The sequence below is a fragment of the Talaromyces stipitatus genome, genomic scaffold, assembly GCF_000003125.1.
Source record: "Talaromyces stipitatus ATCC 10500 scf_1105507295523 genomic scaffold, whole genome shotgun sequence".
Classification (NCBI taxonomy): Eukaryota; Fungi; Ascomycota; class Eurotiomycetes; order Eurotiales; family Trichocomaceae; genus Talaromyces; species Talaromyces stipitatus.
The window spans coordinates 5154784-5168489 of NW_002990113.1; the positions used below are offsets into that span (position 1 = coordinate 5154784).

The window sequence follows — 13706 nt, forward strand, 5'->3', positions numbered from 1 at the left end:
GCCCTCGTCATGTACTGGAAGTCGTCAACCACAATATAGAGAATAAAATTTGGATGAAAGATAGAAGGGCAATGATTCGGCAATGTGCCTGTTCGCGACGATAGGACCATGAAGCATAAGATGAAATGCAAAAGGGAAAAAAGAATATATTGCACGAGACCAGCTGCCCCCAAAAGCGGGAAGCCAACCTTACGCTTATTAACTTACCGTATTTGTATTACCGTCATTTATGCTAGCGCCATCCCTGCAGCTCATACTATTAATACGTGCCACTACCGACTATACCGACCGGGATGGCTCACTTTTATTTATTTATTATTTATTATTTATTATTTTATTTATTTGATCTTCTTCCTGGGAATCGATTAATCCTTCACGTTTGCGCCTCTTCATCCCACGTTCTACATCTAAACCCGTATTCAATCCTTTTCGGCTCCACTGTCCTTTTTTTCCCTTTTCACCGCGTCATTTGGGCTGGCCTGCCATCACAAATAATCAACACCGCGCCAACAACAACACCCTTTTCCTCCATCAGTATCCTCGCGAACTCGACATTTTCTCATCTATCTCACTGCGTCCCGCGTTTTTCCTCGTGTTTGGCTGGTACCTCGAGGCGCCCACTGGCGTGAACTGGCGTCATAGCTGTCATTTGTAGGTGATGATTTTACCTTTGCACTTTCTACACATTGGGCAACAACACGACATCCAAAACAACACGTAACAGCAGTTGGTCCAAACGCGGCAAACATCGTTCCTCTTGCCTGAACTTATGGTTTGCAGTTAAAGTTCAGCTTGGGCTTAACTGAAGTGACCAACCTGTGAGGCAAGAGGCGAGGACCGTGCTGATGCATCGTGTTGTTGCTTATTCCGATTCGATTCTCTTTGTGAGGGTAGCTTATGTCGAGTTAAGCTTATATTCTTTATCACAGTGCTTGTTGCCGCCGTGCATCCGATAGATACATCCATCATCTTACGTTAAGACGAGATTCGACAGCTCAGTCAGACAGGGTGGATTTTGGATTGATTCTATCACCATCTAGTTTGTACGGAGTTCGACCACAGCCCTTTGTCAAGACTCAACTACTTATCGCGAATCGGTCCCACGAGCGCGTTCTCACCGCATTCCGATCATAGTGTGCGTCAAATCGACACAACCTTTTAATTCCTCGTATATTCGACCTCTTACCGGGTTACGAGCGTGCCTAGACGCCGCAATAACTTCATTTTTGCTACCTGCCCCCGAGGCAGGTCATGGAGATCCCAACCATATTGAACAGGAAAGCGTCCGCAGCAGTAGCTGCAGATCCTCGCTTTCAGGCACAACTCGCCCAAGCAGTACACATGCACACTCAAGAGATGAGTGAACAGGCGACTTCCCAACCGGGTGACCACACCGTCATGGGATATCCTCCCAACGCACAGCCTCTTCATCAGACACAGCAAATGGCCCCTCAACTATGGCCCACACATCCAAACGGTGCTCCAGTGATGCCACCGAATGGCTACGTTCATACCGGCTTTCCGGCCGTTCCGCCACAGCAATCGCATACACCGCCAGTCCAACAACAGCAGCAACAGCAACAGTCACGGCCGGAACCAGCTCCGCGTGTTTTTCACTGTTCTACCTGCCAGAAGGGATTTGCTCGTCGTAGTGACTTGGCTCGCCATGGTAAGAGACCATTATACAAAGTGATTTTAATCTAGTATACTGACTAGTGTAGAACGTATTCACAGTGGTATCCGTCCTCATGCCTGCGATTGGCCTGGTTGTGGTAAACAATTCATCCAACGCTCAGCTTTGACTGTTCATGCTCGTGTACATACTGGAGAGAAGCCTCATATGTGCGAGCGATGCGGAAAGGTGAGTCTCCATCGTACCGAAGCATGAATATCTACTGACTCATCCTACTAGCCATTCAGTGACTCCTCTTCACTCGCGCGTCATCGCAGAATTCACTCTGGCAAGCGACCTTACAAATGTCCCTATGCAAATTGCCAAAAGACATTTACACGTCGTACTACGCTCACTCGTCACCAAAACCACCACACTGGAACGATTGAGGAAGCAGCAGCTCAAACCGAGGCTAGCTTACGGCAAAACAGAGAGAGGTCGGCACGGGCTTCTGAGGGTATCTATTCGGAAACAGGCTCTGGCCACTCTACACCTTCTCCTGGACAACAAGCTTCAATGGGGATGGGCAGTGAGCTTCCTCCTCTAAATATCATCCGCTCCACGGGGGAATACTACATCCCGAATGGAGGAATACCGGCCCATGTCCGCGGTGATTTCCAACAAGGAAGTCCTCGTGCTTCGCCGGCAGCTACATCACCTTCTTTATCGAGCTATAGCAGCCATCCTCGACCTTCCATGACCTCACATCCCAGCGGTTATGGACCACCCCAGCCACTGGAGCCACCAGCAAACAATGACCACAGACCGGGCAGTGTCACAGGCAGTCCACATATGACAAGCATGGGATGGGCGTCACCGTCTCATGGCAGTATGCCATCTCCTGGCTCCCCTCACGATTTTGGGTATCCCGAGTCAAATGTGGCTGCATATGCTAGTGCTATGCCACCGCATATGTACTTTCCAAACTCGACTATTCGACGACCCGGAAGCACCGAGCCGGAGAATTACGAAATGAAGCCTAGGATCGGGCCTGACGGGTGGTCTACACCTATGTAATTGAATGCCAATGCGAAGAATTGCATTAGCATGCATACTATACTATACTATACCTTTCCTTATTCCCTCTGCTTGACTTTTCCTTGCATTGTCCTGGTGACTTGTTTTATATCAAAGCGAACCGATTCCCCTTTTCGTCTCATCTTATATCGCTGTCATTACTGTGTATTGATTGATTCCCCTAATATCCCCCATCCATATCGATTAGCCCCTTTTTTTGTCATGAATCATGTATAGCATACCTTTTCATTTGTTCAAAGAGAGCTTTCAATAACTTACTTAATTACTAGTGAGTAATGTACTCACAAGCACGCATTCGACTGGATGGAGCTAGGGAGTACGATTCAAGGGACAAGGTTTGAAGGTGTTGTTGGTGTGGTTGGTTGGTTGGTTGATTTGGTGGCGTAGGTAGAATACCTTTTTTTTTTTTTTCATTTGTCAGGGTTCTTTTGCTTTTTGCTTCGTGTGTTATCTTTTTTAGCATTATTTATAATAAATATTTGCTTTTCCTTTGTGTACTGATCTTTTATCTTTCGGTATTCGGATTATCCAATCCAGAAGTATCTGTATGCGCTGCAGGGATGTTGATATGACCATCTAGTTACAGGGATACGCGCCTATGCGATGACGGCGCTTACGAGTTCAATTATGTAGACGAGAACGATAACAGAACGAGCGGTGTACGCACCTCTTTTTCATTGATGGGTGGTGTACTCGGAATGAATCCTGTCATGCACGAATCCTGGTCTCGTTCTAGGAACCCCTATCGAGACCCTGAGCATCTAAGATGCTTTCATAGTAATAGCGTCCATTGCAATCATATTGCAAGGGAGTCATGCTGTCTATCCTACGACAGCATTATCATCATATCGTCATCATCATAATCCCACACATCCCTCATTTCAGGGGTAATACTACCAACAGTATACCCAAACTCATTCTCAAGCTAAGGCGTCCAATCCCAATCCACCCAGTCGTTAAATTATAACTTGGTCTCTGTTTCCATCGTAAGAGTAAGGAAATATACTCTCCAAGAAAAGGATTCGGTTTGTAATCTAGAGTGACTGGATCGTCCCTTATCCGTCCAAAGATAGCTGCTGCAAAGTCAGTGGAAACAAGGCGGTCTTTCTCTTTTATGTCACTCTGGACAGAGTCAGCATGTAGGCTATGAGCTAGGATTATATTTCGGCGAAACAAATCCGCTAGGAGGATGTCACGCTCGTATGCCCGGCTTTCGAAAGCGATGATTGAGTGCATTATGCTTTGGCGACGTTTTTGGGTGAGCTGTTCGGAGTTTATATTCTGCAAGGGTATATTCTCGATAAGAATGAGTCGGACTGTGCAATGGCCGTCTACAGCCGGCCTTTCCAGGGAATGAGATCCATAAAAGAGTGGTATATCTTTTCCAAGAAAGAACATTGTATGCCCGAGATTTGTGTGTAATGTCGCTTCAGGCACAAAAAGGATTAAGACGGCCATCATCATCATCATCATTAAAATCAAGCGGATCATAAAATTTCGCGACAAGTCGATCATCTTCCTAAAAGCGATGTACACGACTCGGACAACCATAACCTGCGCATTACGACCATCTCTGGCCTGCAATGTGTCAACTATTTCTAGTCGAACGGCGAATGAATCGCATCCGCCGCCTTGAAGGGGAGGGTGTTTGAGACATCTTTCTATCGCAGTCTCCACAGAAGTAACCTTTCGCTGCTCTTCTATGTCGATTTTGGTCTTTATGCAGTTGTCTCTTACCACGGGAGTTGGGGGAGGAGGCTGATGGAATTGGACCGTGAACTGCCATCCTTTGACGTAGAGAAGGGCAGTTTCGTGTAGCAGAGTAGATGAGCCTTCCGTGGCTATACTGTGTACTTCTGTAAAGACCAAAAACACGTGTATTTGATATGAGTATATAGGTGTTTGTTGTGTACAAAGATGGCGGTTGCCGTAGACTACCTAAAGAATCCCTTGCCTCACATGACGTCCGCCTTGATACGGAACGTCAGCACATGCTGTCAAGTACAAAAGTCCTGATAGGTACTTAATATTTCTGAAATTGAAAACACAGATAAGGAGCCCCCTCATTTATTCAGCCGCAGAACCGGCATTAACTATATAAAAGGTAAAAGTACACCCGGACACCGCCGAAACACACAAACCTAAGTATGCCTACATACAAGTACTAAACACTAGAATTAAACGACGGACAAACACAAGTCCCACCAACTCCCATCGACGATGATGAAGAGGAATCCCGCCCGAGAAGATTCATCATCAAAGAAGAGACAAAAGATGGACCGGCCGGGTTCTCGGTTGCATGATTACTCGATAATATGCCGAAACGGAGAAAGACTTCTCCTGTCGTGACGAGGATTGAGATTATGATGAGGATGATGATGATCCATGTTTGGTCTATCCAGCATATTAGTTGGTGGTACGTAAAAATGAACGCGAGGGCACTTACGTGACTCGGTATTGTCTGCTATAGAGTCAGAGAGGATTTCGGTCAAATCGAGAAATACTCGACAACGCTCGTTGAGTACTTGAATACGTGGTTTGATCTCGAGGTATTCTCGTACAGCAATGTAGAGAGGGTAAAGAGTTGGTTCAGACTCCCAGAAGAAATTGGGTACATCCAACATATTCGATGCTATTCTTCCATTAGTTTTGAATAATGTATTAGTGCCCGAGGGGGGAGGGGCGAACGTACACAAATTAACCTCAACACGACTCTTAAACAGCCGACCCAATATCCGAAATACTTCATCCCGCTTCATACCCAGTTTCCCGGTCATGGCAAGTCGACGCGGAACATCCTTCGCTTCCGTCATTTCCTTGGACATGGCCTCTTCAAAGAAACACAATTTCGTGCTTTGAGCTATTCCGTGCGATATCGCCAGTTTGATCATGTGGTCCCTCGACCGCAGTGTAATCATATCATTGTATACCCGGGGTCGAGATATCTCAGTCGAGTACTCAAAATGGAATTCTTCAGTCTCAATATCTTCTTCTGCAAGTGGGAGAGTTGCCAATGGAATCTGCTGGCCTGTGCCAGACGAGGAGAATGTAAGGTCGGCGAGTATGTCCTTTTCTTGTCGTTCGGTAAAGTTCCAGAATACGACCACTCCGTAACTGAAGACGAACATCTCAGCGTAATTGAACACGTTTGATGGAATTCGTCGATTTGTTGTTGTTGATGTGGTCGATGTCGTGGTAGAAGAAGGTCTATGCTCTGCTTCGGATTTCGAGTCTGCCTGTTGTTGTTCGCTGCTTGCAGGTCGACTGTCACCTGAATCTGTATCTTGTGCGTCTGATTTCTGATCACTTTGAGACCTGTCGCTATCCCCAGATTCAGTGTTCTGATTTGGTCGCCGTCCACCAACAGAATGCTCATGCTCCTCAACGTAATACTCTTCATGATAATCCCTCCGCTCATTACGCTCAATCTCCTCATCCAAAACAACACGACCACCAGCCCCTTTCAACACCGGACTACTGCGTAACCTATACCCTCCTCGACCAGGAAGTAAAGGTAAGTGATACGCAGTATAAAGACAATCATCATACAATTTCGTCCTAGCTCCATGCCACTCCTTGACAAAAGAAGCCGTAGCACCCATTTTAAATCCTTGCGCAGTACAATATGCCGTAACACGGGGTAATTTCTCCGCTCGTCGAGCTTTCGGTAATCGTTCCGCATAGCTCTTTGCCTTTTCCAGCGGGACTAATCGTTGTCTCAGGATTTCTTCTTCCGCCAACAAAGGAGCAAGATCATTATCGACTCCAAAGTCTCCCTGAAGACGTTGCGATGCTGCTAGCTGTAACCGTCGTCGTAACGTATCCGGGTCCATGTTTCTTTCTTCCGCAATCCTGCGCACGAGTTCCTCATCCACCGGTGCAGAGAGTATATCTTCATCTCCTCCATCGCCACCAATACGACCAACTGTTTCTGCTTCCGTATCTTCTAGATCCGGCAATAGGACCAGTTTCTCACTTACTTTCGTCGAGCGAGATGGTAATCGAGCCTGAGCCGCCAATCTACCAGCCGTACCCAACGGACCTCCTGCACCACCTGCACCACCGATATTCCCACCGACACCGCCAATGGCCCCTCCTAGCGAAACATTGGACCCGGAGGCACCGCCTACTATACCCGTAGACGCCGAAAGACGAGAGCGCGGCCGCATCTGTGGACGCTGCTGCATGGGACGCCGTTGTTGCATTGATGGGATATCAGAGGCATATTGAAGGACATTGTCGACCGTGATGAGACGCGTGGCAGGCTGAGTTGTCCGTCGACCTGGGCGTTGAGAATGTTGGTCACGAGAGTCGGTTACCTACATGTCAGTTAGTTTAACCTCTATGAATTTTCTTGCAATAGGAACATACCAAGACAGTGGGATTCCGTCTCCCAGCTTCAGGCGGAGCCATCCTCTTTTCTTTCAATCAATTGAACACGACAATCCCAAATAATTCTTTACTCTTCAGCTCATGCATGTATCTTCATCGTAATCAATATGTCGTTCCTGTAAAATCCTAGTACCTATAGCGGGGATCTGCAATCACGTCGTTCTCTCGTCGAAGTCACTGATTGGTACGGGAACATTTTGGGAGCTTTTTACATGACGTCGAGCTTTATGCCTTAGGCAGAGAGATGCATGCTTATGTAATGATACATACATGGTTAGTTTGTTAGTTACAGTATGTAAGGTAATAATACCATACCGGCTAGCCACGTGCTTCACAATGAGCAGTCTCCCCATCCGGCTTATAACATCCGTTCTCATGTAATAGTAATACAGTATGTTACACTGTACGTACCAATCGGCCCCAGCCGAGTTGGCATCCGCTATTTTAGTCCTCCTCCACTCAGTCCGTTACACTACAGTATTCAACGGTCAAGCACTGGCTCGTTTATAATTTCCTCTTTATCTAGTAGTCTACCATACTTCAATATAAGAGACTTCATGGACAACGAATAAGAACGGTGGTGTTGAAGCAAGATAATGCTAGTTAAATTCAAACTCCTATGTTTCCTTTTCTAGTTCAAACCAAAAGAAGAAACAAAATGCATAAATATGTACAATTCAAATGCAATGTTCCGATCCCTCTACTGTTTTTGGAGCGATGGATTGATGCTCTTACTGGAAATCACTTTTGTTTACCATGTAAAGCAATAAATGAGACCAAAGAATCAGAATGATATCAGCTGAGAAAGATCAACAAGCCAGCTTGTAGGACTACCTCCGCAGTCGTCGGTCTTCGTCCCAGATTTCTTTCTTCGTCCGCTGTACTCGAGCATGCATTTGTTTCAAGCGTGTAAGATCCGATGGCATGGGATTGAGTTGATTCACCAAAGAGTCGTGAAGAGCTCTATACTTTGAGTATAGCTTCTTGAATTCCATCGATTTCTGCCGTAGTTGTTGACGAAGGTGCTCGCGGTTGAGTGGAGGCGACGCACTACCCGAACTCGTCCCACTCGGTGACATAGACTCAATCGGTCGGCGACGTTTGATATCGTCCCCATTGCGGTTAATGCGACCGGTTGGCATCGGTTCAGGTAAAGCCTTGCGTTTCAAAGGGTTCGCTTGCTCGACTGCAGGCTTCACCGTACCATTAGGCTTCGCAGCAGGGGCCCTTGGCTTGGTAGCGGTCGTAGTAACCGTATATTTCGCTTTGTTCTGTTTCGCCATTTGTGCCATAAGAGGTGATGAACTAGATGAGCTCGTCTGCCCGGAGTTTTGGCTAGAGTTGTCAATATCAGACGCATTTGTCGGTGGGGAGGACGCCAATGGAGACTTTTTGACTGGAGAAGTAGGCTTTGTTGCTCGAGATCCAGGTAATGTCTTGGAACCAGTTCCATTAGCGCTGCTGGCCGGAATGGTTTTGATAGTTCGCGGCTGAGGCTTCAACGTAATCTGGGGTTTGACTGTTGGCGAGTGAGTGACGGAACTGGGTTTGGAAGCCGCTTTCGCAGGTTTGTTGTCCGCTACTGGTTTGGCTGGTGCTTTCTTGGCTTCCGTAGAGCTCGCGGCTGGTGCCTTTTTCGCTGCTGGTGGAGGTGGACGAACAGGAGGAGCGTCTGGAATGTCCGTGTCCTCGTCTGAATCATGCACAAACTCGGCAGATTTGAACTTGCCCGTGGGTTTTGCAGGAGCCTTCTTCTCTGTCTTTTTTGTGACTCGCCCAGTGAGGGTGGTATTCTTGGATTTGGTGGTCGCCATCTTCTTTGGTGCTGGCTTGGATGTAGTGCTGTCACCGTTCGGGGTCAATCGCCCGTTGGTTCGGTCAGTCTCGTTGCCAGTCATGTACCCTTCTTTGCTTGTTTCCTCCGATGCGTGCACTTTAATAGGTGGAGGTCCGGTTTGAAGCTTCAAGCGCGATTTGCAAACTCCTTTTGCTCGCTCTTCTTTTGAATTCAGCATCTGCCACAGCTTGTCTGAAGGTGATATCCGCTGCCGATCAAACGCTGAAATTGCGTTTTCAATTGCAGAGGTGCGATCAGATTCGCTTGGATATGGGAAGTTCCAGATATCTAATTCCTTGTAACATTTATCCTTCAGATTGAACTTCGAAGGGTCAATTCGGTTTTCAACGCCGTACTTCCTGGCCAATTCGAGGCAGTCTTCCTGCGACGAGCGAGTCGTTTGAGCGAGGTACTTGACTGAAACCGGAGTGACTGCGAGAAGGTGGATGAACGGTGTTTTCAACGCTTCGAGTCGGATCTTTCGTTTGTTCTGGGACGAAGGAACTGAGGTGGGAGTGAGAGCGGGGAGAGATGATGCGGGTGATCGAATAGCTCCGAGTGAGGGACTGCCAGAGATGGAGCGATTTTTGAAGAAACGTTCTTTGTCAAGATCAATCTTGCTCAAGGGAACCTTGGAGCGAGACCTTTGATCGCCAGGCTTGAGGTTGACGAGTTGCGTCTTCTTCGACTCCTTGCCTCGTTCAAAGGCACTGAGACTCTGTTCGAGGTTTGCTAGGGCTTCGTCGGTGGCAGCCGTTGCTTCTTTTGCCTTTTGAACCTCGAGGCTGTGACTGAGCACGCCCGAGAAGTAGAGGTTTTCTTTATCGGTGGGGGAGGTCTTGTACAATTCGGAGCGATGAGGTTCGAGGTGGGAGTGAAATTGGTGGGACTTGGAGCCGTAGTAGAGAGTTTGGTGTTTCCCAAGACGTAATCGAGCTTTTTGATCGTTGCGAAGGCTTTCCACCAGTTCGTCCAAGGTGCTTTGAGTGAGGTTCAAACGCATTATCTGAGTTTGTTTGGCATGAGGGTCTGGCGAGAGGTTACCCGGCTGGTCTCCACGCCAGAGAGACAGCCCGGCCTCGGGGACAAGAGAAGCCATGACTGGGAGAGCGCCCGACCGATCAAACGGCGGCAATCAATAGCAGCAAAAGTGCAAAGGAAATGATCTATTCAGAACGGAATCGACCATTTAATAGCAGGGAGTTTGTATGAGGAACTGGTATCAAGGAGCTGCTGGTTCAGCGAGGTGGAGGCGAATGGCGGATCCCAGCTCCATAGACAGCAAGGAAGGTTGATCAAACACACAACAAAGCAACAAACAAAGCGGGTATTGAAGTCGTCAAGGCATAGTAGGAGCGAATAAAGAGGGAAACGCCTCGTATGAAGAGAGAGAAGAGAAAAGAGGTGACAAGGAGGAGGAGGAGGAGGAGGAGGAGAAGAATGGTGAGGTGAGTGAGTGAGAGCGAGCGAAACAAATGATTGATGGAGTTACGTCGGTTTGTTGGAGGGAAAGCATCAGCCCCGGGCTAAGCAGGACCCGTCGTACGGTTACATACAATACAGACGTTGTATGACTGCAGCGTCGTACAAAGAGTATGCATCAACGCACCGTCATATATTACATACGAATACGGACGTTGATACGATGTCGGGCTTGACTTGCTGCCAGCATTGTGTCGCTTGGCAATTTGTTTGTCCATTACTCTACCCTAATTATTCCTTGTATTTCCTTATTTCATAGGAGCTTCATTGCATGAGTAAGCAGAGAGAATAGCCATGGTGCGTATATTTGCATAGGTACGGATTCGGAATTACTAATACATGCGCCGACTTTAGCTTTGCGGCTTTGTCCGGGAGCCAACTCAATGAAGGACTGGCCCTGTTAATAGCCAATACTAAAAGTCCGGCCGTCGGCCTAAACAGTATGTATTGGCCGGCATGTTAAAACATGCATTTTCTACCAATAAAGAGTTCTATCTAGTGAAGCCAAGTATTGTTTTTGATTTATTGTCCCCGATAACCCTTATGCTAGTCAGTATTGAACGAATGATTGTTCCAGTGACAGACATACAATGCCCGGTTCCTGGCAAATACCAGGGCACGGCAAGGCAAACCCACAAACAATCAGATTCTTTCCTTGTCCTTGCCCTGTGTTGAACTCGCCTTCACCCTGGAGTCGGATGCAGACGTCTGCACAATGACCCGATCCTTCAATGACAACAAACATATCTCACCGGTGGTATCATTTTCGTGCCGCCGGCATGTCTGATCTGATAGTTCAATACGTAGTGGGGGAGACCCAGCTCATGGACTGGACTATGGATTTTGGTTAGTAATTTAGCTGTGGCTAACGACGTCTTCATCACAAAGGGAGCTATACCACTCTGGTGGAATCCATGCTGATTCATCTGTTGAGTTGTACTCGCAGTAGCCTCTCTTCAGTGTGGTATCATAGATCCTGGCTCCTGCTGAGTCATGATATCTAGCACAGTTGATTCATTAAACCTGCCATGTTACTATGTACATTCCAGGTCTGAATAACTGGCAGTCAACCTGACACTGCAGTGACTGTTAGTTCGGAGTTAGCCTGAAAACGCGGGCCACAATCTGCCCGTCACTCTTTTAGGCCAGGAATCGCCACAATGCGGCCCCACTGGATTCTTTCTAGTGAGTAGTCGGGACTTAAGATGATACAAGTCAAGACTCATCAGGGTACTCGTGAGTAATGCCATTGACTTGAGCTCGATTCATTTGTTCACTGTTCTTGCTCGCGTGTCAATGAGGCTTCTAGATCGTTAGACGTGGACTCCCCCACAGCGCAGCCGTGGTTCGTTCAGCCAAACCTTCAGTCCCGACTCGTGATCGGGGGACTGACTCTTGGTGGGGTATATTACCGGTAATACCACAGTTGTTTCTGTACGATACAGCATTAGCTCTCTACTCCGTACCCTATTAATCTATAATTCACGGCAGTACATATATTCGAAAATAGTAAACGGGACCTTATATATTACTGTCGCTCTAAGAGCCTAATGACACGGGGTGCTTACAATCAACCCAATACACGCATGATATAACGACCTCAAGTAAAACGTTCCTAGTACGGAGTACACAATACTGTTACACACACAACGCCCAGGAACCGAAACACCCTGTCTCTCCTCAGCTTGAACCAATTCCACGCTTTGTATGCTTTCAGCTCTTGATTTCTGAATACGAGAAAAGAAAAAGAAAAAGAAAAAGAAAAAGTGGAGAAAATCCGAATCCTATTGTTGTGGTATGAGTTCCTTGCGTTGTGAAAAAGCAAAGACGTTCAAAGACAGTGGCGAATTGTCTACATTGTAAGTAGTTTCTTGCCTCAGCGCAACAGAATTGTAGCGTTCTAGATCGTACCGGCCATTAAATACTCGCAGTGTTTCTTGTAGCAACAGGTAATTAAAATTGAAAACGCACTGTGGAATGCTGTATTAGTTAGTACACTGTAAATTACAGACCTAAAAATACATCGGTATTAGTTGTAATTAAAGGATCAACAGATGATCCGGCTTCTTCCCCCCTCTTATAGATCTAAAACTAACCGACTTTGATCCTGCGGAATTCACCAGAGATACTCTCTGTTTATTACATTTTGTTTTTATTTTACAAAGTATAGTTATTATCTGAGATATAATCCTGCTTCCCTGTTTAAAATGTCTAGTATTCGGCCACTCAAGGTAGGAATGTTATTTATGCAGGTACTAAATGTTGTCGCCATCCCTATCGAGGTAGATCACTTTCACCACAGCCTTGGAAGGCTACAGCTGCTACAGCATGCTTCTAGCATATGTTTCGCATGGCATCCCGATCTCGAGGGTAGAATGCAAGTCAGAAATATCCAAAGCTAACCACATCTCCTTCCTGGTCTTGTAAAGCCCGTCATCGAGATACAGTCGATTAAAGCAACATAAATATATGATCTAAATAGGTAGGTACTTCGCTCAAATAACATGATCGTAACTTCAACAGTCACAGTCCTCCGCCACTGTGTTACATGCGCCTACTACATCCCACCCATCGAATGATCACAGCCGCGTTACATCAGTTCAGTCATGCAACTGTATTTGAGATTCGCTTTCTTGGGAATGTCTGTGGGTACTGAGAGTTTCTTTCTCAAACCTCATATCACTTCACTCACTACCGGGCTATGTATATTCGTAAAGGTTCGATTGCCCCCTCTCATCAATATGAATACCCGTCGGTCTCATCGCAGATTAATTCACACTGAAGGAATATCGGGATAGACAATTCGGACATGTAAATCCATATTTTACGTACTTGACTTTCCTAGATGGTCATCTAGCAGTACTAGTTCTATTTAGAAGATCATCAAACAGGGAAAAATAAATGGCTCTCTACAACGTATTTTTACGCATTAGTGTGGCTGTTGAGATGGGTAGGGTAGGTAGCCATGAGCCAACAGTTTTTTTTTTTTTTTCTTTTAGCTCAGACTAAAAGATTTCATGAACTACCCAGACGGAGTATTGCGGAACATTGCCAACAACCCTAAAGCCGGGGGGGGGGCAGTTAAATAACGACATACAAATCGTCGGATCGCCGTGGAGTCCACCGGGATGGATGAAGATTAATGGAGAGCTTTACGGAAATACGACTGATAATAATCTAGATGATGGGTACGGGAGCAGCCGTGGTCTGGGGAGTACCGGCCATACTCACGCGTTTGCGCAGTACTTTGTCAAGTATATACAGGCGTATGCGAATCTGGGGGTG

At 46.7% G+C, this 13706-nt stretch overlaps 4 protein-coding genes across 4 annotated transcripts in view, besides 3 other annotated features; 2 read left to right on the plus strand and 2 right to left on the minus strand.

Annotated features, from left to right (window-relative positions):
• The first annotated feature begins 303 nt into the window (after positions 1 to 303).
• Positions 304 to 344: a microsatellite.
• A 907-nt stretch (positions 345 to 1251) lies between these two features.
• TSTA_078430 (C2H2 finger domain protein, putative) lies at positions 1252 to 3119 on the plus strand (the record flags this gene model as incomplete). The annotated part of the gene is made up of 3 exons (XM_002341830.1): positions 1252 to 1669; positions 1722 to 1861; positions 1913 to 3119. 3 exons carry the CDS (start codon positions 1252 to 1254, stop codon positions 2687 to 2689), a joined length of 1335 nt encoding a protein of 444 aa, XP_002341871.1. The 3' UTR covers positions 2690 to 3119.
• Positions 3059 to 3086: a microsatellite.
• Positions 3120 to 3442: 323 nt separating the features above from the next.
• On the minus strand, positions 3443 to 7123 carry TSTA_078440 (YagE family protein; the record flags this gene model as incomplete). The annotated part of the gene is made up of 6 exons (XM_002341831.1): positions 3443 to 3536; positions 3612 to 4551; positions 4901 to 5104; positions 5157 to 5342; positions 5403 to 7029; positions 7082 to 7123. 6 exons carry the CDS (start codon positions 7121 to 7123, stop codon positions 3443 to 3445), a joined length of 3093 nt encoding a protein of 1030 aa, XP_002341872.1.
• Positions 7124 to 7662: 539 nt separating this feature from the next.
• On the minus strand, positions 7663 to 10038 carry TSTA_078450 (uncharacterized protein; the record flags this gene model as incomplete). The annotated part of the gene is made up of 1 exon (XM_002341832.1): positions 7663 to 10038. One exon carries the CDS (start codon positions 10036 to 10038, stop codon positions 7933 to 7935), a length of 2106 nt encoding a protein of 701 aa, XP_002341873.1. The 3' UTR covers positions 7663 to 7932.
• Positions 10039 to 10349: 311 nt separating this feature from the next.
• Positions 10350 to 10378: a microsatellite.
• Positions 10379 to 13322: 2944 nt separating this feature from the next.
• TSTA_078460 (uncharacterized protein) overlaps positions 13323 to 13706 on the plus strand; it is a gene marked incomplete at both ends in the record, with an annotated part of 689 nt that continues 305 nt past the window's right edge. The window contains 2 exons of the mRNA XM_002341833.1: positions 13323 to 13376; positions 13503 to 13687. Coding sequence (XP_002341874.1) covers positions 13323 to 13376; positions 13503 to 13687 — 239 coding nt within the window. The remainder of the gene's footprint in view (positions 13377 to 13502; positions 13688 to 13706) is intronic.